The sequence below is a fragment of the Xyrauchen texanus genome, chromosome 6, assembly GCF_025860055.1.
Source record: "Xyrauchen texanus isolate HMW12.3.18 chromosome 6, RBS_HiC_50CHRs, whole genome shotgun sequence".
Taxonomy (NCBI): Eukaryota; Metazoa; Chordata; class Actinopteri; order Cypriniformes; family Catostomidae; genus Xyrauchen; species Xyrauchen texanus.
The window spans coordinates 3,695,204-3,721,459 of record NC_068281.1 but is presented as its reverse complement, the minus strand read 5'-3'; the positions used below and the strand labels follow the sequence as shown (position 1 = coordinate 3,721,459).

The 26,256-nt window shown below is 42.4% G+C and overlaps 1 protein-coding gene across 1 annotated transcript in view; it reads right to left on the bottom strand.

Annotated features, from left to right (window-relative positions):
- Positions 1–22,113: 22,113 nt before the first annotated feature.
- The window catches only part of LOC127644518 (potassium/sodium hyperpolarization-activated cyclic nucleotide-gated channel 2-like), a 72,742-nt gene continuing 68,599 nt past the window's right edge, over positions 22,114–26,256 (bottom strand). Inside the window, exons 7-8 of the mRNA XM_052127712.1 lie at positions 25,771–25,935; positions 22,114–24,072 (exon numbers count right to left, since the gene is read on the bottom strand). Coding sequence (XP_051983672.1) covers positions 23,093–24,072; positions 25,771–25,935 — 1,145 coding nt within the window. The 3' untranslated portion in view covers positions 22,114–23,092. The remainder of the gene's footprint in view (positions 24,073–25,770; positions 25,936–26,256) is intronic.

The window sequence follows — 26,256 nt, the reverse complement described above, 5'->3', positions numbered from 1 at the left end:
TTTAGCTATAGGCTGGAGTTTAGAGCTGACAAAGCACCTTACACGTGTTCCTCCATTCTGTACCATATTTCGACAAACACTGAATGCTGCCAATGCAGCTAATTATGGTTAAACTGCAGTGCGTGTCTCAGTAAAACCAACCGCTGGTAGCACGTCCATACAGCAGATGAGTTGAAGAGGAGATCTATGGATGTTGGATTTTCTTTCAACTGTTGAAGCAAAATTATGTTTTGAGAAAATTAAGTTTGAGTTTCTCTTTCCTGTCCTTGTCTAGAGGCTGCCAAGCTCCAACAAGGACTGAAAACACCATGAAAGCACCATACAATAGTCCATTCAACTTATGCACTATATTCCAAGTCTTTTGAAGACACATGGTAGCTTTTAATGATCATGCAGTACAGTGGAGTAGCCACGAGTGTGCCAGGGTATGCAAACTTCCACCCAAAATGTAAGATTGCACACAGGGCTGGACTGGGAAGAGAAATCGGCTCGCTGTCCTTTTCTGCATATTGCGGCCAATTCGGCATAACGCGGCGGCTCATTGTAGCTTATCACGGCCCATTCTGCATAACGCAGTGGCTCATTGTAGCTTACCACGGCCCATTCTGCATAACGCGGAGGCTCATTGTAGCTTTTCACGGCCCATTCTGCGTAACGCGGCGGCTCATTGTAGCTTACCACGGCCCATTCTGCATAACGCGGAGGCTCATTATAGCTTATCACGGCCCATTCTGCATAACACGGCGGCTCATTGTAGCTTACCACGGCCCATTCTGCATAACGCGGAGGCTCATTGTAGCTTATCACGGCCCATTCTGCGTAAAGCGGTGGCTCATTGTAGCTTACCACGGCCCATTCTGCGTAACGCGGAGGCTCATTGTAGCTTACCACGGCCCATTCTGCGTAACGCGGCGGCTCATTGTAGCTTATCCCGGCCCATTCTGCGTAACGCGGCGGCTCATTGTAGCTTACCACAGCCCATTCTGCATAACACGGCGGCTGATTGTAGATTATCATGGCCCATTCTGCGTAACGCGGCGGCTCATTGTAGCTTATCACGGCCCATTCTGTGTAACACGGTGGCTCATTGTAGCTTACCATGGCCCATTCTGCGTAACACGGCGGCTGATTGTAGATTATCACGGCCCATTCTGCGTAACGCGGCGGCTCATTTTAGCTTATCACAGCCCATTCTGCGTAATGCGGCGGCTCATTTTAGCTTATCACGGGCCATTCTGCGTAACGCGGTGGCTCATTTTAGCTTATCACGGCCCATTCTGCGTAACGCGGCGGCTCATTGTAGCTTATCGCGGCCCATTCTGCGTAACGCGGCGGCTCATTGTAGCTTATTACTGCCCATTCTGCATAACGCAGCGGCTCATTGTAGCTTATCACGGCCCATTCCGCATAACGCGGTGGCTCATTGTAGCTTACCACGGCCCATTCTGCATAACACGGCGGCTGATTGTAGATTATCACGGCCCATTCTGCGTAACGCGGCGGCTCATTGTAGCTTACCACGGCCCATTCTGCATAACACGGCGGCTGATTGTAGATTATCACGGCCCATTCTGCGTAACGCGGCGGCTCATTGTAGCTTACCACGGCCCATTCTGCGTAACACGGCGGCTGATTGTAGATTATCACGGCCCATTCTGCGTAACGCGGCGGCTCATTGTAGCTTATCATGGCCTATTCTGCATAATGCAGCGGCTCATTGTAGCTTATCACGGCCCATTCTGCGTAACGCGGCAGCTCATTGTAGCTTATCATGGCCCATTCTGCGTAACGCGGCGGCTCATTTTAGCTTATCACGGCCCATTCTGCATAATGCAGCGGCTCATTGTAGCTTATCATGGCCTATTCTGCATAATGCAGCGGCTCATTGTAGCTTATCATGGCCTATTCTGCATAATGCAGCGGCTCATTGTAGCTTATCATGGCCCATTCTGCGTAACACGGCGGCTCATTGTAGCTTATCATGGCCCATTCTGCATAACGAGGCGGCTCATTGTAGCTTATCACGGCCCATTCTGCATAATGCAGCGGCTCATTGTAGCTTATCACGGCCCATTCCGCATAACGCGGCGGCTCATTGTAGCTTATCCCGGCCCATTCTGCGTAACGCGGCGGCTCATTGTAGCTTACCACGGCCCATTCTGCATAACACGGCGGCTGATTGTAGATTATCACGGCCCATTCTGCGTAACGCGGCGGCTCATTGTAGCTTATCACGACCCATTCTGCGTAACACGGCGGCTCATTGTAGCTTATCATGGCCCGCATAACGCAGTGGCTCATTGTAGCTTATCACGGCCCATTCTGCGTAACGAGGCGGCTCATTGTAGCTTATCACGGCCCATTCCGCATAATGCGGCGGCTCATTGTAGCTTATCACGGCCCATTCTGCCTTATCATGGCCCATTCTGCATAACGCAGCGGCTCATTTTAGCTTATCACGGCCCATTCTGCGTAAAGCGGAGGCTCATTGTAGCTTATCACGGCCCATTCTGCGTAACGCGGTGGCTCATTGTAGCTTATCACGGCCCATTCTGCGTAACGCAGCGGCTCATTGTAGCTTATCACGGCCCATTCTGCGTAACGCGGTGGCTCATTGTAGCTTACCACGGCCCATTCTGCATAATGCAGCGGCTCATTGTAGCTTATCACGGCCCATTCCGCATAATGCGGCGGCTCATTGTAGCTTATCACGGCCCATTCTGCGTAACACGGCGGCTCATTGTAGCTTATCATGGCCCATTCTGCATAACGCAGCGGCTCATTTTAGCTTATCACGGCCCATTCTGCGTAACGCGGCGGCTCATTTTAGCTTATCCCGGCCCATTCTGCGTAACGCGGCGGCTCATTGTAGCTTACCACGGCCCATTCCGCATAACGCGGCGGCTGATTGTAGATTATCACGGCCCATTCTGAGTAACGCGGCGGCTCATTGTAGCTTATCACGGCCCATTCTGCATAACGCGGTGGCTCATTGTAGCTTATCACGGCCCATTCTGCATAACGCGGCGGCTCATTGTAGCTTATCACGGCCCATTCTGCATAACGCGGCGGCTCATTGTAGCTTATCACGGCCCATTCTGCATAACGCGGCGGCTCATTGTAGCGTATCACGGCACATTCTGTATAACGCGGCGGCTCATTGTAGCTTATCATGGCCCATTCTGCGTAACACAGCGGCTCATTGTAGCTTATCACGGCCCATTCTGCGTAACGCGGCGGCTCATTGTAGCTTATCATGGCCCATTCTGCGTAACGCGGCGGCTCATTGTAGCTTATCATGGCCCATTCTGCGTAACACGGCGGCTCATTGTAGCTTATCACGGCCCATTCTGCGTAACGCGGTGGCTCATTGTAGCTTATCATGGCCCATTCTGCGTAACACGGCGGCTCATTGTAGCTTATCACGGCCCATTCTGCGTAACGCGGCAGCTCATTTTAGCTTATCACGACATTATGAAATGTCAGTGGGGTTTTTTTGTTGTTGTTTTTTTTAGCTTTACTGTTTGCATCTTGTCAGACATGGTATTATCCTTTATTAAGGTAACTAAAACCTGGTGCATTTTCATATTTTTTTGCTATATTGTGCAAATTTATATTTGTGTATTTAGCACATTTTTGAAAATATGGTGAATAATTATTTTAATTTTTTTATGAATTATTAATCGTCATATTTTTATATAGAAACAGGGAACTTACTCCACTTATAGCCAAAAATAAATTGAAGCAATGATTGTTAATGGAGGGCGGCACGGTGGTGCAGCGGTTAGCACTGTCGCCTCACAGCAAGAAGGTCGTGGGTTCAAACCCTGGTTGCCCTGGCCTTTCTGTGTGGAGTTTGCATGTTGTCTGCGTGGGTTCTCTCCGGGTACTCCGGCTTCTTCCCACCATCCAAAAGACATGCAGGCTAGGTTAATTGGTGTCTCCAGAAAAATTGCTGTGGAGGTGAGTGTGAGTGTATGTCTGTCTATGTGTGACCTGTCCAGGGTGTCCCCCGCCTTTTGCCCAATGTTAGCTGGGATAGGCTCCAGCCCCCCCCGCAACCCTGTACACAGGATAAGCGGTTGACGATGGATGGATGGATGGATTGTTAATGGTCATTTTATATACAGTATTTCACTTAATTGTGCTTTAGTGCTTTTGCACATCCAGTTTCCTCTTGGCACACCTTTTGGCTATGCTACTGATGCACAATCACAAATTCGATTTCAGAGCTGCTGTAAGGTGGAGGACAAGATTATCAGTGAATAACTAAATCAATTTCTTTATGTTCCACAAAGCTATTGTAAAGCTTCAGAAACATGGAATATACAGTATCTTATATATCTTATCACATTACTCACAATATAAAATGGCACTAAGTAGTGCATAAGTATGCAATTTGGGACGCAATTTATCTCGTTAGACTTTCCCATTCTGATCCCCTCAGATTATCAAAAGTCCCCCGTCTTACAGTCTTTAAGTCTTCTCCCCTTCCTCTTGACTTCTCCATTGATTATTTCAGTGGGCAAGTGATGAAATGCTAATTTTGACAATCACAATCAGGCTGAACTCATTCAAATGATGAGACGGTACAGTGATAAATGGGATGAGACACATTCGAGTGGAACATTGACACCTTTGAATCTATCTGACTGGATTGGGGAGAATCTTTTGTTTTTTTCCACCTGTATCAAAAGCTCATTAAAGGTAAACAGAGGGGGAAGAGTTAGTTAGTTGATTTATGGAAATAGGCCAACGGGACACAATGAAAACAACTGGAAAAGAGGGAGATTTATTAGAATGATGCAGTAAATCCCTACCACTAAATTAGCCCTTGTTTCTTTTGTTTTTTTGCTTGATGAACATCAAAATGTCTCATTCATCATGCTGTCCAAGATGGAAATATTGACCTAGATTTTCCTGTTTCATGCATCTGTATGATTAATATTGCCTAGAGCACCAAACAAGGTTTCACAGGCACGCTAACAGAGCTTTCCTGCATATTTGATGTGTAAATCAGATTTAATAAAAATGGAGTGAACAGGTGGTACTACAACTTTGCATTTCTCAGGAATGTTCCTTATTACGGTCCGGGATAAATTGTTTTATTAATTGTTTAATTATTTTTAATAAAATCAATCACACTGAATTAATGCGTTAAAAAAATAACGCAATTAATCGCAATGCCCCCGGACCGTAATAAGGAAGATTCCTGAGAAATGCAAACTTGTAGTACCTGCTGTTTACTCCAGAGGGCAGTGAGTGAAACTTCAGCTGTATGAGCAATGCACAGTTTATACAGTGAAGAAAACAACAATCAGCAGAACAACACAAACTTGCGTTACATTCTTGCGTTAAAAACATTTGATGGAGCGCAAATTCGAACTAATGGATCTCAAGGTGTCTTCTATGTATTAAACTATATTTAACTTGACACAGTGACCTAAAACATTTTATGTTTATGACGCAACACACCCGAGACGCTACACAAGCATGTCTGACGCAGGTGTACATTGACGGTCCTTAAACAAGCCCTCATAATAAATCTCCAACTGATTGACAAATTCACTTGTGTAATGGATTGATGAACTGTGTGTCAATGATTGAGTTATGATCAATAATATGGTAATAAACAATACATTGTATTCTAAAGCCGCTTTTTGTAACATCTTATCAATGATTAACTCATCTGCCACAAGAATGTAATGCATTTTAATTATCTGAATATTTTTTAATTTTTAAAACATTATATATATTTAAAGATAACAATGAACAATTATTTCATCATTATATATTGAATTACTGTTATATGAGGGGCTTTCTTAGCAAATATTTGTATATGCAATTAATTGCAATAAATTAATCAGGACACTGTGTAATTAATTCGATAACAAATTTATTAATCGATTGACAGCCCTGGTAAAATGTATTATTTTTGGCAGTATGATCAACTAATGAGTCATGAAATATAGCAGTGGATATTACTTCAACATACTGTATACTTCTAAAATAGTAAGAGTAGTATGATAGTATGCTATTCCGAACCGAACCAGTGTGATTGTTCTTGCTCGTGTGTGTGTGTGTGTGTGTGTGTGTGTGTGTGTGTGTGTCCACTCTAGTGGAGTGAGTCCTTGGACTGACCTCTGCATTGACACGCTCCACTGGGAGACTTTGAGACAGACGTATTCTCATCACTGATGCAGCACAGACACTGTAAACACACAGAGAGAGAGAGAGAGAGAGAGAGAGAGAGAGAGAGAGAGAGAGAGAGAGAGAGAGAGAGAGTGGGGCTCTATTCAAAAACCTATTGAGCTACCAACATAGACAGCATTTTAAGACATCATAGGAATGCTCCACATCTATGGTGGTTTCTGATCTTTGCAAGACACCAAACTGGTTATGCTGGTCTGTTTGTGAGAAACAGATCAATATTAGAAAATGTGCTTCTTCTTTTGTTTTTGGCTACTCGCAGTCTTAATGCATATCGCCACCTAGTGTGAAGGGAGGACAATTTATAGTTAAAAATGACTTCAATATTGGTATGTTTCTCACCCACACTTATCACATTGCTTCTGAATACATGGATTAACCACTGTAGTTGTGTGGATTACTTTCATGCTCCTTTTATGTGCTCTTTGGGGCTTCAAAGTTCTGGCCACTATTCACCACTCACTGAGATATTCTTCTAAAAATCTTCATTTGTGTTCAGCAGAATAAAAGATAGTCATACACTATCAATTTCAGCACCCATCCCAGTATGATTTAAAGAAAAACAGTTAAAGGGATAGTTCACACATAAAATGACAATTCTGTCATCATTCACTCACCCTCATGTTGTTCCAAACCTGTATGACTTTCTTGCTTCAGTGGAACACAAAAGACGATATTTTGAAGAATGTTGGCAACCAAAGAACATTGGTGTGCTATCCCCGCACAGAGAGAAAAAGGAGGCCCTGGTCCAAAAAATAAAGTTCATAAATAAAAAATAAAGTGATGTGCTCAATGACAATCATTCACTTCGATGGCAAGGCACTTTTAGGCTTTTACAGACTGCTGGAAGTGAACAACAACAGCTTTATTAGCCAATAGTAAATGGAGTTATTTACCTTATCACTAGCATCTCATCTGATTGAATGGTGATAAAATCAGCTGCCTTTACTTCCTCCAGAATGTAATCCTTGAGCACTGACAGCATGCAGTCCAACAGCTCGATTTGTACCGTATTTGACGTGCCTTTAAAAACGGTAGCTGTCTAAAGGTGCTCCCTCAGCACACTGTCTAGGGAGGCAACAAAATCCACCAATCCCCTGAAAATGCCAGGGTTGTCAGAGGCATCAGTCTTGTCATGCCCACGCAGTGCCAACTCAAAGGCCCTGCAAAACTTCACACAGTCAATTATTTTGGATAAAGTGTGCCTGTTTTTATCCACCTCCTCATCGTGTTTCCTCATCGCAATCCTGTGGCCGTCGTCGAGCTGTGTAGCGATGTTCACTCTTCCCAATATGGCTAGCTTGACAGAATTATCCATGTGAGCCCTGGTATTCTCGTATTTCCTTACTATCTCAGACAGGTGCTTCATATCTCTCACTGGATCTGTCTCCATTGTTTTAAAAGCAAGCACGAATAGCAAAATAATGCATTAGCATAACCGCACCCACATAGCCGGGGCTTTCTGCTGTCTGATTGCGAGGTCAGGTTGATCTGGGCCCAGCTCTTTCAACTCTAGTTTTTCCCGCCAGTGTTCTCCTCTCAAACGGACTTTGGAAGAGATTTTACAGAGTTTGGGTTGGGTCTGGAAGCAGTGATAACTGCACTCGCCTTTGTCATGTAGTTAAAATGGCACCCCTACAGAGTCAGACTTGTCCTGACTTTAGCAGTGGCTCGTTAGGGGCGATAACATAATCGCCATTTTCGGATTAGATTTGAGGACGTTGATTGGCTAAATTGTATATGAATATGTTCATATCTTGAATCAGCAATTGGCTAAATTGCTAAATAAACCCTCCTCCTGTGGGCGATCCTCTCTATCGCCGCAGAGCTGAACTTGAGACATGAGGACAGGCAGAGGGGGGACATATAGGGAAAGCATGTATTTTGCACAGATGATTTTATATCATATCATATCAATTTATATTTATTATTATTATTTTGTGTGTGTGTGTGTGTGTGTGTGTATATATATATTGTGTATATATATATATATATATATACACAATATAAGGCAGGTGGTTTTAATGTTGTGGCTGATCATTGGACATACAGTATATAAATATATATATATACAGTATGTACAACGATCACCCATAACATTAAAACCACCTGCCTTATATTGTGTAGGTCCCCCTCGTGCCGCCAAAACAGCGCCAACGTACATCTCAGAATAGCTTTCTGAGATGTGGGTTGGTGCTGTTTGCTTAATGTTCACATCAACCATCAGAATGGGGAAAAATGTGATCAAAGTGATTTTGACTGTGGCATGATTGTTGGTACCAGAAAGGCTGGTTTGAGTATTTCTGTAACTGCTGATCTCCTGTGATCTTCACACGCAACAGTCTCACAATGTGTGTGTGATTAATTTGGGAAAATGTCTATAAGTTAACTCAGGTGTGTTCATGTTGACTGACCTCGACTGCATGAAGAAATTAACCAGAAAAAGATGTTGGCGTAACAGTAGGTGGAGCACTGGGCCAGTAGCAGTGAGAAGTTTTAAACAGCAGCAAAGTGCAGATTTTGTTTTAAATGACTTAACATCTGTTCATTCTTCAATTTAGCTCACAGTGTTTTGGCGCCTTAAGGGGCCAACAAAATATTCCATTTGATAATGGCATCAATTGTACACGTAAGGGGGAAAAAAACAGATTTTATATGCATTTTGCATTTTTACACATGCAACTAAAATTAACTCTGCCAGTTAGGCAGTGGTGGTGGCGTAGTGGGCTAAAGCTCATAACTGGTAATCAGAAGGTCGCTGGTTCGATCCCCACAGACACCACCATTGTGTCCTTGAGCAAGGCACTTAACTCCAGGTTGCTCTGGGGGGATTGTCCCTGTAATAAGTGCACTGTAAGTCGCTTTGGATAAAAGCGTCTGCCAAATGCATAAATGTAAATGTAAAAAAAAGAACACCTTGATGGTGTAAATGTGCCCAATCATTGACCATTTCAACATGGGGAAAAAAAGTACAGAAGCAAATAAAACTTCCTTTTGTATGCCAATGGTCTCTTTTTATTGCACAACAAGTCATCATGTGTAAGGAAAGCTTCAACAACATCATCACTGATGTATTAGAGTACTGAAAAAGACAAGGATAATATTCAACAGTGGGAGTGTTTGCTTATCACAGTCACAGACATCAGCTGGCAGAGTCTCATTTGACTTTACCATTTATTGTATAAATATCACTAAAAGAGAACCGTGGAACTCTAACCATACATTCCTATCTGTAGTTCTCGCTGATTACCTAAATTAGCATTTTAGACAAATTGAAGCCTTAAACACTTCCATTGTTTTTGAATACAGGAATGTAATTTTCAAGGTGCATTTGAGTTGCTGCCTATGTAGAGCACTCCAAATCAGTCACTTGTGAGGTTCCATTTGAGTTAGGATGCTGCCTTAGAGGGTAGTATATACAGCAAAGTACTTGGGTTTCGAACAGAGCCTATATTACTGAGGTTAGACATGATCGAAATAAACATATGTCAAACATGTTTTCAGCTAGCTTACAATTAGCATGTTAACGCTAATCACATCAAACCTTCATAGAACTGTACCAGGTAGATTGTACAAGAAGATTGGGCCTTGTATTAGACTTCTGTAGGAAGTTGTGGCTGGGTGAGTAAGAGACAGACACAGTGGGTTTGGCATCAGGCAATGTAGAGGTGTTTATTTGAAATAATAAACAACATAAAATGTTCCAAAGGGGGAATTAAATTGTTCAAATGGGAAACTGTGCTAAATAATGGGAAACTAGTGCGCTAAATAATAGAAAACTGGTGTCCTCCAGTGAGACTGTGGAGTTATGTGGGTCGGGGAGTGCCCATCGGATATTCCAGGATGTGGTCCTGGTCCAATGGTGCATGAGCTCCCCTGACAGGTTCCAGGGTGCCAAAGGCGGTGACTTCTGTGGCGGCCTGGCTTACCAGGGCTTGCAGCTTGTGAAGGGAAGGCCGGACCGGCTTCATAGCCTGTCGGCCGCGACACAAGCTGTCCTCGCACATCTACCTCTCGCCGGGGTTCCGGGGGTGCTGGTCTTATTTGGCTGATACCCTTTACGTTCTGCTCTTGGAGTACACCAATGTACACAAAAGAGGATAGAAGCCATCCTCCTGAAGAGAGGTGCACTCTACGTTATAATGGCAGCAGTGATAAGGTAATATTAATATCAGGTGTGCCTCATCATCCGCTGCCCAAACGAGGATTATGAAATTGCACCTCTCCTCTCTCCTACCCACTACCGTTGTGAGCCTGGCTGAAGGACAGCCCTCAGAGGCTGCGCAACAAAAATGAGAGGATCGTTCCGACAATAACCCCACCCCCCCGAGCGTTGCCCCGGCAGCGGCGGCACCTCCACCCATGCTCCTATCTGAACACTGTCTAGAGCCAGAAGTGTACACTCTTCAGCCGTCCACATGGGAATGATACTTACTCAACTAGGCCATTCAGTTGTAGTGGGCATGTAGGGGTTATCTCTCTGGTCCAGCTCACCCTGTCGCTCGCACCCGGGCAGAGACAGAGAAAACACAGGTTAAACATGACAGGGCAAATGCTTATTAAGTGCCACCTACCCTTTTGGTGGTTGGGAGGCCATCCACGTAGACTCTCCATCTCGCTCAAGGCATTCCATCTAACCAGCGATTGAGAGGGCGAGTGACATCAGTTGGTGCCCAACTGTGCCAGAGGGACACAGTTGGGCACCAACTGTTTATTTGAAATAAGACAACATAACAATGTTAAAAAGGGGGAATTATAGTGTCCAAAATAAAAGGGAACCTGGGGTCCAGCATTCCCACAGGCTCCCCTCATAGGTTCAGGGGCACATGTGGCAGAGGCATCTGTGACAGATTGTCTTCCCAGGGGCCGCAGCGTGTGAAGGGAAGGGCGGCCCGGCTTCCTAACCCGTCGGTCGCAAAGTGTGCTGTCATACTTCGGTGATGCATCTAACTTACGCTGGGGTCCCTGGGTGAGCGTCCTCGACCATCTAATTTGGCCTGTACCCTCCCCGCTCTGCACCTGGACATGTTAGGATGCCAGTGTGTGAGGGAGGAGTGGGTTGTTCCGCCACAGAAGTCTTGAAAGCCTTTTTGTGTTTTCACTCTAGTCCTGAAGAGACGATAGAAATGAAAAAGGCTGAAATTATGGCTAGTTAACAGAACAGTGCTATCACACCCCTCTGGATGACAAAAGGGGCATTGAGGGGGAGGATACAGGTCAGAACCATTATAGCTTACTGCACAGAGAGAGGGGTCTGCTTAAAGTCAGGACAGGAGCGGTTCTGGCCCGATGAGTGACAGAGAGTGCTGGGAATGAGCCTGCTGCCAACTGGACCAAAGCTGTTCTAGACCAGTGCACCTCATGCGAACTTCAAAGAGGATAGATGACTAATAACAGCACAATGGAGTGTGTGAGTGCATTCAGGGTAGAGTATCACACACACGTAAGCATGCACGCATGCACACACACAACAAAAAATTATTAAGTCTCAGGTCTCTTGCAGAGACCACACATTCACATTTTGAGTCACCATCAGCAGGGGTACAGCAGCAAAGCCAGAGACAACACTTAAAAAGTAGTAACATAGTATTAGAATATTTTTTGGATACTGTCATGATGGTCATACCTAAGTGTTTTTTAAGTACCTTAGTGTACTGTTTACATACCATGAAATATGAATATGGTAATCTAACAAAAATACCATGGTACTTCCATGGGACAAACATCCCTTCTTAAGGGGATAGTTCACCCGATAATGAAAATTCCATCATAATTTACTATCAAGTCATTCCTATTATCTATGGACTTTCGTCCATGGAACACAAAAGGAGAAGCTGTGGTTTGCACATAATTACTGCTCAATGGGGCAGTTTTAACTGTTCATTAGATGGTTAGCATGAGGGAAAAAACTGTTTCTGTGCCTGACGGTTCTTGTGCTCAGAGCTCTGAAGCGTCAGCCAGAAGGCAACAGTTCAAAGAGGTAGTGGGCTAGGTGAGTGGGGTCCAGAGTGATTTTTCCAACCCTATACCTCACTCTGGAAGTGTACAGTTCTTGAAGGAAGGGCAGGGGGCAACCAATAATCCGCTCAGCAGACCGAACTGTCCTTTGTAGCCTGCTGATGTCCGATTTTGTAGCTGAACCAAACCAGACAGTTATTGAAGTGCAGAGGACAGACTCAATGACTTCTGAGTATAACTGGATCAGCAGCGCATGTGGCAGGTTGAACTTCCTCAACTGGCAAAGGAAGTACAACCTCTGCTGGGCTTTATTCATAATGGAGTCAATGTGTGTCACCCACTTTAGTTCCAGTGAGATGGTAGAGGTAATGACTCCACAGCTGCAACAGTGCTTTTTAGAATGGTGAGCGGGGTGGATGTTGGGGTGTTCCTCCTAAAGTCCACTATCATCTCCACAGTTTTGAGCATGTTCAGCTCCAGGTTGTCTTGACTGCACCAGATAGTCAGCTGTTCAACCTCCCTTCTGTATGCAGACTCATCATCATCCTGGATGAGGCCGATGACAGTAGTATACTGTATGTATAGAGAGAGAACTTTTAATTGCAGAATTAAATAACATCATCTGATTTGTCTATGGAATCAGTGATATCAGCTACCTTTTGTTAGTACATTTTGAGTAGATAATAATTTTTTTAAAAGGGTAGCTTGAGATATATGAACACCCAATCTTCAATGGATGTTGAAAGGAAGTCCTGCTTGTTTACATGGAATATAGCTGCCCAAGAGGGTTCAAAAGATGGCCACTTGAGTGGACTGACTTGCTAAAAAAGACTTTGGTTTGGGTCAGCAGAAATAGACACAAATCCGGATCCATTTAGCCTACAGCAGCTGAGTCAAATGCCTAATCTGACATTTCATTGAATCACATATAATAAGATGGTTTGTGAGAGTTAGGTGAAATGACAGAGGACAAGTCAGGTCAAATGTATTTGTATTGTGCTTTTCACAACAGGCATTGTTTCTAAGCAGCTGTAAATTAAATTATGGTATAACAGAAAATTAATGAATGTAATGCCAATATTAGATATTTATGTTTAGAACTATAAGTGGTTAAAACCCAAGTGTTGTGGGACAATGGATAAACAAAATGATTTAGTATGAACTGTAAATTTCGTGTTAAAGTCCTTGAAGTCATCCCAAATTAACTGAGGAAATGCACGTATATGCATTGTCCTCTGATTTTGGCCGATGAAGTCTTTTTTTAGTGGCTAATTCATTTTCTATGTAGTTCTTCTTCACTTTCATTTTTTAAGAGAGTGTTGTCCCTCCTTTGACTAATTTCAGTGAACTCCATCCTGAGCCCATACTTCAGACAGAGGCTCATGAAGAATCCTATGTCTTTGAGTTTGCATCAGTTCATCCTCTGTTAAGTCTGTCTTAAAAGACTGAATTAAAGTCTGGCTGGCACGTGCTGCAGTTGGTTATCATCACTCCGTGACACAGTGGGAGGCAGACATCAGGCAGGATCGGAGATGGATCTGGCAGGCTCATGTAACCTCAGGATATAATCCAGAGATTTAGACAGTGAAAGAAATAGAATAAAATGAACATAGATGCCATTCACTTTAAAGCAGGGTTAAAGAATAATTGAAGTGTTTTCAGTTCCGGCAGACCAACATAACTATGTATTGAGGGAAAAATAGGTGTATGCCTGGCTTAATAGATAAGTCATCAGTCTAGACTTAAATTGAGAGAGTGTGTCTCTGAGTTCTGAACACTGCTAGGAAGACTATTCCATAGTTTAGGAGCCAAATATTGTTAACAGGAATTTTGCGATGATAGTAAGTGTGATTCAAGCTTTGTAAGTAATTAACATAATGTTTTAATTAATATGAAACTTTACAGGCAGCCAATGTAACACTGATAAAATGGGGCTGATATGATCATATTTCTTGGTTGTAGTCAGCACTCTAGCTGCTGCATTTTGAACCAACTGAAGATTATTTATTAAACCTGCAGGACATCCACCTTGTAATGCATTACAATAATCTAATCTTGAGCTCATAAACACATGAATTCGTTTTTCGGCATTAGAAATATAGCGTCGTAACTTAGCAATATTTCTGAGGTGGAAGAGTGCAGTACTACAATATTGGAAATGTGTTTTTCAAAGGTTAGTTTGCTAACAGCTATAACATCTAAATATTTTTCTGTAGAATTTGATGTTACAGTACATCCATCAAGAGTCAGATTATATTTTAGCATCTAATTTTTGGGATTTTGTTTCAATATTTAGCACTTCTGCTTTATCGGAATCCACTTTTTGATATCATTATATTCTGTTGATTTGTAAAGTTATGAAATTTAATTAGGTTTCAAAGAAATTTAAATGACAGGGAGACATGCTCTACACACCAAACTAATGACAGTGAGATAGCTTAAAGCACCCAAAATTTTTATTTCTGTTATCATTTACTCACTCTCATGTCATTCAAACCAAGTGACTTTTTTTCTTTAGTGGAACACAAAAGAATATTAGGCTATACATTTCATTCATTTTATCAGGAACTGTATAGGCTAGAATTAAAATGATTGATCCCTCAAGTTATTTCAGTTCTCCCAAATCTATTGGTCACGCTTGTCCATATTGACTATAACAACATTACGGCAATTTTAATTTTGTAAAAAAAAAAAGCTACTTTCAAACTTGTCCTAGCCCGTTTATCCAATTAACACAAAATTTGGAATGTGTCATCCAGAGATGCACATGACAAAAAAAAAAATAGTCGATTTAATAGTTGATACAATTTTTGGGCGAGGCCCATAATGATTAATTGCCTGATTCTTGAGAGCACAATGTCCAAACTTCACAGAACTTGGCACACAATGTCACCAGCACTGCCCAAGGATGCATGCCAAATTTCATCCATTTATGATGATAGGGGTGCTATAATGAAATAAACTCAAATTAGGGTTAGGATTGGATTTAGTGCTAGGGCTATCTTGACAGAGCAATGTCACAAAACAGGACAATCTGATAACACACCCAAAATCTAATCAATTTACAATGCTAGGGGACTCTATAACTTTAGATGAAGGTGTTCTGACAAATCTGTTTAGAAATTTTCAAAAATTCAAATATTTAAATGTATCTAAAGCATTCAAATGATCTGTTATTTCAAACTTGACAAGTGAAAAAAAAATCCAATCTTGCATATACATTTTTTTCTTATAATTAAAATGAATGGTGACTGAAGCTGCCGTTCCAATACATTCTAGTAAATAATGACTACATTTTCTTTTTTGAGTGAACTACCTTTTTAAACATGCAGCACAGCAACACTAATCACAGTACTATGGATATTTTTGCACTATCAAAGTCAGTTTTTCTTGTTAAAACACTTTTTGCTGTTATGGTTACACATAGACAAAGCTGAAAGGTCCCACGTGAATATTCAAACAAAAACCATCCTGGAGTTTGTTATTTAAAATCATGCCCCGGATCACCAACATTTTAAAGAGAAAATTGTAAATGAGATTTGCTGCTGTGTTTACCTCTGACAGCGTCCAACTGGTCTTCATCCAGGTGAACACTGTACAATTTTAAAGATCCTTTATTGCTTGTCAGACAGTACGATATTGGAATGTAACAGGGTTCAATGGAAAGGAGGAGGTGGGATTCGGATGAAGCGTCAAAGTCATGTTTGTAATAAACTTAAACACAAAGACAAACAAACGTAAATGCATACAGGGCAGCTGCCTGTAGCTCTCTCTCTCCCAAACTGCAACAACTCATTGCAAGAATCGCTTGGCCAGGAGTGCGTAGTCACGGCCCGGCCCTGCCCTCCTCATTGTCACAAGGGTATTTTCCAAATTGCATATACTTTTTATCTCATAATTCTGACTTGGTGTCTTATAATTAACTCATATCACAAATATGACTTACTATCATCCTAATTATTACTTTTTTTAATCTCATAATTATGACTGAATCTAATAATTATGACTTAGTTTCTCAGTTTGACTTGCCAAAACACTTTTGTTTTCATGTGGTGGAAATTTGCTTCCATAAATAAGAGCAAATAACATTATCATTGAAAAAGAAGCATTGCCATTCCATGGACATTTCCCCAACCTTCACTGAGCCCTGTCTCACCGCAAGGATGCCAGATTCCCCTTTATTTTGAACACTAATCCCCCCACCCTGGACACTATCTATCCCCCCTTTCAGATTTTATGTTTATTATTATTTGTAATAAATGCCTCTCTGAGGCTTGACGCCACACCCACTTTGTCTGTCTCTTGCTCACCCTGCCACAGTGGTGAAGAATGTGGGTATGAGTGTGGGCAGAGACGGCACAGTTGTTAAAACACAGTGACGTCAGTCTTCCTCTCGTTCGCCGGTTAGATGGAAAGCCATGAGTGGAACGGAGAAAGCATGAGGACATCCTCCCAGCTGCAGCAAAGGGTAAGTGGCATTTAATAACCATTTACCCTGCGGTTGGTTGAGGCTGTCATATTAATTTTTGTATTCTCTGTTCCCAACCGGGTGTGAGCAAGAGGAAGAACTGGCCTGAAGAGGTATCCCCCAATACGCCCACTCCGGCTGTAGGGCCTGGTTAAGGAAGCAGAATCCCCGTGTGGGCAGAGAGAAGGGTGCTCCTTGGGGGGTTTGAACGTGGTGGAATGACCCTCCCCTCCCTCTTGTTAACATCGTCCTGCCTCTGAGGGCCGTCCTTCAGCCAGGCTCATGACGGGAGTGGGCATGAGAGAGAAAAGGCCCATAGTTAGTAAGCCTCATTTGGGCAGCGGGGGAATGAGGCACACTTGATGTGTAGAGCGTGTAAACATAGAGCACGTCTCTTCTCAGGTAGCCAGCTTCTATTCTCCATGTGTGCACACACTGGCATCCTCGTAGGCCCAGGAGCAGAGCGGGAAGGGTTCGGCTGAGATAGATGCGTCGCCAGACCTGCTACTCAGACCCCTGAGCGAGTATCGTTGGGGAGAACAGCATTCTTCGCAGCGACGGGCTAGGGGCCAGGCCGCCTTCCCCTCGCACCTGCCGCAGTTCTGTTAAGACAGGTTGCCAAGGACGCCGCTACCCAACATGCCTCGGACCAAGAAGGGGAGCACGTGTAGCCATCGGACCCCGCTCAGATCTGGGGCATTCCATGGACATTTCCCCAACCTTCACAAAGTACCGTCTCACCGCTAGGATGCCAGATTCCCCCTTTATTTTGAACACCATTGCCCATTGGAATATTTTCTCCTTTTATGGACATTTTATGTTTATTGTTATTTTCAATAAATGCCTCTCAGAGGCTTGATGCCACACCTACTGTTTCTCCTTTCTCACCCTGCCACACCTGTTAACTGTGGCATTTAAAACCTCATGCTGAAATTATAAAATCTTATTGTAATAGCTGTTTATCTGTGCTATTATGCACATTATACAGTAACGTCATGCTTAACAAAGGATCTAGAAATGGCTAATAAGACCAAGTGAGAAGTCGTTTTATCATTTAATTTTTACAAATATTTTACCATCGGCTGTGATGTCTATGAACTGCAACAGCAAAACTCCAAGAAACCACTGTGCTAAATTAAAACCAGTCTTTTAGTCGATCCCAAACAATGGTCCATTTCAGATTCTCACTCTGTGTCCCATATGCAGACGAACCAAAAAATGTGCAAGTAGTGATCCCACACACGGGAAAGGTTATGCTTTGTTATTTGTTTTGCTAATAACACTAATTAGCAGCTACTATACATATATTGCAAGGTCAAAGAAATCGTTTAACCAAAAATTGCAATTCTGTCATTATTCATCTACTCCCATGCTTTTGACCTTTTGGTTGGCAATAGGTTTGTCTGATCGGGGTGGTCCCCCTTGGTCATTTGGCCATCTGACTGGGGGGCACAAAGACAGTCTAGTTCCAATGCCACCCCCAGCCAGCCCTTAGACCTGGCCATGCTCTCATGCTGTTATTTTATCTGTGGAACACTCTTGGTCACAATAAACTGTCATTGAATGAAAAAGAGCTGCATAAACATTCTTCAAAATGAGAGTAAACACATTTATAATGACATGAGGATAGGTAAATAATGTCAGAATTTTCATTTTTGTGTAAACTCGTCCTTTAAATAAAAAAAACACAAACTTTGCATTTTGTCTTTCATAGAATCACATACCACTAAAATAGACTATTTGGAAAGTAGGTATACTAGGCACTAGGTATTTACAGTACATTGTGCATTGGGACACATTGTCAAACCAGAACTGTCAAAAAACAGACAAAAAAATCCCCAAAACAACACTTCTTGTATCAGAAACATAGAGTACCCAGATTTATATTGGATGCTGGGAAACATGATGGAGTGTCGAGTCATTCTGTCTGCCTGTCCTTCAAGTACTTTCGGGGAAGATTGCTTCACTCAGGCCTTTCCGCACTGGAAGCGCAGAATAAAACTGTCATATTTCCACACGGATGACTTACGTGAGCGGCAGGCGAGCCGTGCGGTGAGTGTGAATGGGTACTGTATGAGTCTGTATGCTGTTGAAGGATGTTAAAATAGCCACATGGGCAGCAATCTCCATTCCAACGGTCACGTCACACCAAAATACAGGCAAAACAGCAGCTTAAGACATATGCAAATGTGTGTACATCAGGGTCAGATATTAAACAGGATTAAATATTTATAATAAATATCATAATATGAATTCCATACCGCCTGTCTGTGAGTTGCTTGATGATGCACAGGTATGAATCCTGTTTGCGCTTTGTTTGAACCTATTTTCATGAATGGAGCAAAAATACAGCATTTGACATAAAGATACGGGGTTTTTTAATGGTTATAAGTAAATGCCCCTAAAACTCACACGGCAAATATTGACTGATAATAATAAAAACTAATATCTGACACTGTTGCACATATGTAAATAAAATGATGCAGTTATTAATGTACATTCTGCTTTGTATTCCCTTACAAAAATCGAGAGTTCATGGCAAATTTGGAAAAGAAAATGGCAAACTTGCGGCAAATCGTCCATTGTTGCCAAAGGTTTGCTACAGCTGTTTAAGAGTCATTGCAAAAATTGCCTATTTTCCCAGAACTCTAGACTTTTGCCATTTCTATCGATATCAGCAAAAGCTTGTGGGTGTTACATTTGAGACAAATAAAAACAGTTTGTGTCCTTGAGCAGAAAAAAAAACAAAGCCCTAGCAGAACTGAAATATTTATTCCAGGCAGGAAGTAGAATGCACTAAATGTGCCCTTACTGGGAACCCGAATAAGAGAGATTACATTGCAAATCAGTGATAAAGTTACAAGAGCTATTTGGAGACCGAATGTCCCTTCCTTTCTCAAAGTAATATCATTAACTCATGTTACAGGATATAGGTGTGGATTTTTGAAGGTTTAGTTAGCTGTTTTTATTGGGATGCATAGGCCTGTTTACAATTATGAATTAACACTGTGTCTTCACTAGACGCAGGGCTGGACTGGTAATCTGGCATACTGGGGATTTTCCCGGTGGGCCGACGCACTTTGGGGCCAATTAGGTGCGGAATACCGAGCGGGCTGGTGGGTCGCCCGCGAAACATGCTGAATGGGCCGCGAAAAGCTAAAATAAGCCATCGCGTTAAGCAGAACGGACCACAAAACAGCGCCGCAATATGTAGAGAAGGCATACCGGGTGTTTTCCCGGTGGGCCGACGCACTTTGGGGCTGATCAGGTGCGGAATGGCCATCGGGAGAACTGAGCGGGCCGGTGGGTCAGCCGCAAAACGTGCTGAATGGGCCACGATAAGCTAAAATGTGCCATCGCGTTTAGCAGAACGGACCACATAACGGTGCCGCAATATGCAGAGAAGGACAGCAAACCCCTCCACCCGGCTCGACAACTTTTGTCTCACGTTTAGAACCGTGTCAATCGTCAATTAAAGGCCCGGTTGCTAGGGAGGGTAGAGCCACTTGGGGTAACCTCCTCGTGGTCGTGATTAGTGGTTCTCGCTCTCAATGGGGCGTGTGGTAAGTTGTGCGTGGATCACGGAGAGTAGCATGAGCCTCCACATACTGTGAGTCTCCGTGGTGTCATGAGCAACGTGTCACGTAATAAGATGCACGGATTGACTGTCTTAGTAGTGGAGGCAACTGAGACTTGTCCTCCGCAACCCGGACTGAGGTGAGTAACCGCACCACCACGAGGACCTGGAATTGGGCATTCCAATTGGGAGAAATGGGGATACATTTTTTTTTTTAAAAACATGTCAAAAATAGAAACATGTCATCTGTCAACTGAAGGTGTGTTGCGATGCACAGCAATGGCCTCTTCCAGTGTACAGTAGACAGCTCCATTGTATTTTTTGGACAAGTTTTAGACTAGCTATGTCGTTTTGTTGCATCGAGATGTGCCGCACGCATCTAGTGGAGACACGGTGTTAGTGATATGAGGTGGCATCCTCGTGCTAACAAATATGCAGCGAAATATTCAAAATGAGCTGAAACATGTCTGTTCAGGTCAATAAATAACAAACCAAATAAAAAACAATTAACAATGATCAATGCACTATTTTTTCAGCATATCTTACAGATAAGAAGCTTTCGTTTTGGTCAACTGAATTAGCTGCCAGTTTCAATCGCACTATTAATGCAATCGCAAACCGTTCAGTTTGGCAATTGGGAATGTGGTCATTATACCTGTCCTCTACAGAGCACTAATAGGGACACAGTGTGCTTTGTGGTGCAACTATCTGGTTTGGACGTAGGCTACTACGTGCCACAGATGCAACACCATCAGGGAAACAAGACTAGGAAAAATAAAAGTGTTCTAGACAAATGTGATCGAAGTATTTAGGATGTGATCGTTACAGAAAGTTGATAAATACACACAAGTTCCATTTTGCACTAAATATTACTGATCTATTTACATGGCAGTTATTTATATTCAGGTCATGACATCTGACATACATTCAACTCCACATTATGCACCAGTGTCTTTGAATTCGGAATTATTTTTCTCATTTTTCTTTTTTGTTTTTCCATGATACTGCCCAGGCTCGCACATAAAATAATTAAAGCATCATATTTACAATTTCACAGTTCAAGTGAGAAAGAAATTCCAACGAAACAAACAAATACATTCTTTTAAAGAGACAAATCGAGACAAAACAATCCAATCGTTTACATCTGTTCGCAAGCAATCACCAAACAAACATTTTGGCCGTTGTTCAAATTTACTCAACTGACAAACTTAGTACAAAGTTTACAGGCAACTTATATGCAGCATGTTTTAGATATTCAGTAATTTGTGCAAATCATGATCTATTTTTGCAATAATGGGATAACACACAACGTTATAAAAATGTCACTGTTTAACTGTAAAATATAGACTAATAAATAGAATACAGAAAATAATATATTTTGTAATATTATTTATATTACTGTATTATTTTATTGTTTATAAGCAAATATTACAATTATTTAAGGTCTACACAGGAACAATCAGCCTCTCTGACCCTTTGACTTTTTAAAAATTGTGACTATCAATTATCGTGACTAGAGCTCGTCCCGACATGTTAAAAAACCAATCGAGAGAACTCAATTAAAAACTCTATTAAAACCTGTATCCGTCATTAAAATACACTGAAATGTATGACTGCCATAGACTCTTACAAACGTAAAGCAACAACAATTGTTTACAGTAACAGTTTACTATTTACTGTATATAAACTCTAAAAAAAAACTACAGCTGAAAGTGACCTAGTCCTGTGCCTTAAACGATGACGTTTTAATTAATCTTTGAATAACACTGATTAAATTGCTTATGCTGCAACATGACATTTCAACGTGAAAGGCAGGGCATGAATATTGCTGAATTATATTGCATGTACAGATCAACACGGATCACAGGAAACAGCTTGATTCTTTTGGCTTCTAATTTGTTTCTGTCTGCTAATTTTAATGTGTTCTGGAGAACACCAATTTCTTAAAAGTCTAACACTCATGTGCAACCTTGATGCAGCGAAGTATTGCCTTTATTAAGAAACCCACTCAACAAACCAGACAAAACGACATAAAAATACAAGCATTCCACTACATGTGCATTGCACTCCCTTTTGAGAAAAAATAAATAAATAAAAATTTATAATAAGCAAATATGATCAAGCGCACAAACAAATACACACGCACACACAAACCATGAATATGGCTTCTAAACTTGGAATCAAGGCAGTTAAATAGAGGAAGTTTTCATCTGACTTCTTTTTCTCAGTTGACACAGACACAACCAAAGCTTGTGTTCAAGCTCAACTTTGGTTTGAGTAAATACAATTATTTTTCTATTATAACATTTTCCCTTTTTTCCCCTTCTTATTTACAATTAGATATAAGATCGACCAGCGGTCCATAATACGTTTTCATTGATATTTTACAATGATGTGAAAGACAATTAATTCAATTGCTATGAGTAGAGCCTCTACTGAAAGAACGGAGACAGTCCAAAACACTTTTGCAAAGCGTTACATTTCATCATTGTCATCTCTTGCAAGTCCCTGATTTTCTTGTCGTCGCAGCCCAGGCCCGATTGCACTGTATGAACTCTACAAAATACACCACGTAAAACACAACAGGATATTTCCCCTTCACTCGGGACAATAAAGACAACTATATTTAGAAGCTTTAGAAGCTATACAGGGGCGGCGCTAACTACACAAGCAAGTGGAATCGAGGCATCCAACCTTGTTAAACTACTTGTAGCATAGACTTTATATCTAGCAGTGTTAAGTCAACTGGTTCCCATGAAAAGCCATCGAGCTTACCTTCTCCATGGAAGGCTCCTATAAATACAGAACTCGGGTAGAGCTCAGACAAAAACGAATCAACTGGGACTTCCAAAGTATAGCAAACAGTCCCAGAGTTCTCGTCAGAGATTGGACGATAGCCTGGATCTGGCTGTGTAGTCCGTCTCGGGAAGGCTGACTATGGAATCTTTCTTGCGTATTACGGAGTCCACAGGCGCCAGTCCCACCGTACCAGGTGGGGTACCTGTAGGAGGTGGTGTGGATGGGCAAATTACAACCGCAGCTGCTGCTGTTGCCGCTTGATGGGGTAACACCACTCTCTGAGGAACTGCACTCCTAACTCCAGAAGGCCCGGGAATGGCTGGATGAGGTGTTTGTGGAGGACCAATTGATGTAGAGGAAACGCGAGTTGATGGCGGTGGGCTTGGTGCGACGGGTAGAGTGCCATCTTGAGGCAGTGAGGACTGGGAAGTAGACCGATCTCTGACGTCCTGGGTCATGCTGCCCGTTTGGTGCAACGGGAGGGAGCTCTTAAGCAGGGTGGGTCGTGTGGGACTGGGAACGTGCTGTTGAATGAGCGACAACTGAGAGCCGGAACGGACACCCATTGGGCCGCTTCCATACTGGAATGTCCGTCCACCAGTTGCCGCAGCTACTAGCGGACTTTGCACCGGCGTACTCGCCAAAGCTACGGCAGCAAGTGCTCCAAATGGTACTGAACCTGGTGGCTGCCCCTGCTGGGGAGAAATGGCAACTGGGCTGGCAAGGTTTTGTACCACCTGGAACCGTCTGACCATCCTGGGTGACTGCAAGGTACTCGGCCCCACCATAGGGCCTCCAAACTGGGGACAGAAGCTCATAGCGACCGCCTGCTGGAGGGAAGCAATGGCAGAGCTGCCCTGTGATTGGCCGGGTGGAGCAAACATCCCGCCTGGGATGGATGGCGTCATGGACATGGCCCGTGGACGCTGCAGGTCTATCAGCTTTACCATCTCACGGTCGTATTTTACGATCTCTTGGATCATCTCATTCTCGTGATTGTTTAAGGAGCCAGAGTTGAGGTCGTGCTGTACTTTATTCATTAGGATGGAATTCTTTTTCCCTGCAAGGGTGAGATGGATAATTATTTGTATCTTTGATCATTTAAATGTATTTCAATTATTCACTTGAATTCACTCCAAAATACATAAGATTCCTCCACTGGTTTTAAAAAGAACTTTTAAGTAGCACTAAACAATTCATTAACAACATACTCAGTGTGCATGGACAAATCCGGTTTGAATGGACACAATTGACACATGAAAAGCATGACTGGGTCTAATGGGGGACTAGGAGGTTTTGCCCCTAGATTAGCCTCAAACTAATACAACCCCCCATCCACCTATCCCCCTCCGCAACTTTTAATGCCCCTGCCTTGCGAAATGATCAAGGGGCACTCCTTTGAAAATGACGGTGAAACGATCAACATTGCTCCATCCCCACCCCCCCTAACATAGAAGTGCCCCACCAAAGATCATATCCAAGTACCAGCCCTGATGAAAAGTAACATTTCCCAATCTGAATCTTAAAAGGTTATTACAAATAGTGGTTTACTGACATGGTTTATTTAATGGCCGATGCCAGTATCGAGAAAGCAGGGTGGACAATGCTGATATAATGCAATCTATTTATTACATATAATATACAGTATAATGATAGCAGGTATACACTAAATATAACTTGCTGAAATTAAATGTATTTAAATGTTTAAAAAAAGTTAGATTTGACAAAGTATTGAAAACTGAAAATTAGCATTAACCATTGACAAGGCTAACTGACATTAGGTGGAATGAGCACTTCTGTTGCCAATTATGACATTTTTAGCCAAATACATTAAGCAGCCAAATATCGTCTAATTAATCGGAGCAGCTAAGACATTATACCAGCACATAACTAATTATAACACATCATTAGGGCATTGTTTTTACACTGTTCTTCCAAACTAATCTTTAAAGGAATATTCAGGGTTAAACACTGCTTACACTATTAACAGCATTTCTGATTAATGAAGATAACAATATTGACACATTTATTATGTAAAAACGAGCGAAAAATGCATTTACAGTAATGTACTTACAGTAGGCCTACAATGGAAGTGTAGCCGGCAAGTGTGCAGCAACGTGAATACATTTAAAATTATCATAACTTATCAAAAGTATAACACTAAAAAAGCAGCCCCACTGCTGAAAGAACAATTTAGAGCTTTACATCTCAAATAGCAAACATTTGGGGCGGCTGTGGCTCAGGTGGTAGAGCGGGTTGGCGGTTCGATTCCCAGCCCACATGACTCCACATGCCAAAGTGTCCTTGGGCAAGACACTGAACCCCAAATTGCTCCCAATGGCAGGCTAGCGCCTTACATAACAGCTCTGCCGCCATTGGTGTATGACTGTGAGTGTGGATGGGTGATTGGGAAACAGTGTAAAGCGCTTTGGCAACCTCTAGGGTTAAAAAAAAGTGCTATAGAAGTGCAGACCAATTACAATTTGAACAAAAATATTAGTGTTACATTTTAAGCTTTTAAACCCTCCAGTACGCCTCGTAGAATTTCATTGTATTGTAATTGCATTACTGGATGCACGTTATCAGTTTCCTTTTACAAGCTGACAAACAATTCAATATTTTCTGTAGTAATTGACAGCATGCTGCAGAAATTGTCGATAGAGTTTAAGCTGTATTTAACCCTGATTATTCCTTCAAGACCTTTTAAATGTGAGAGTTCACATTCTGTAATTGAAAAAGCATTTCTAGTTTTGCTTACCTAAACGGTCCAGTCGGTCAATGGCCACAGTCTCAAACGCCCTCCTCATCATGGGGTATTCCTCCAACACCTCGTTAAAATTGTCCACGGAGAGAGAGTACAGCCGACAGTAGGTCTCTGCTCGCACGCTCGCCGTACGACGACCTCGTGTCAGCAAACAGATCTCTGATAGAGAGAGAGGGGCAGTAAAACTCTTAAACACTTCAACACAGTTGCTAAGCTGTAAATGTAATTTATGCAAAAATCTGAATATCGCAAAAACAATATGCAAATAAATTTGCATTTCCATTCCAATGGTATAAGAGAACAAAACCCCTCACATACAGTATGGGGCAACTGGCGTGACATAGAAATGAAAATGGAAGTTGAATCCACTGTTGATCTTTTACTAAATGTAATAAATTATTTGGAGTGTAGAGCTTGCAGACAAGCGCTCTGGCGAACTTCATGTTTGACGACGTTCAGCAGCAGAAGCCTTAGCCTGTC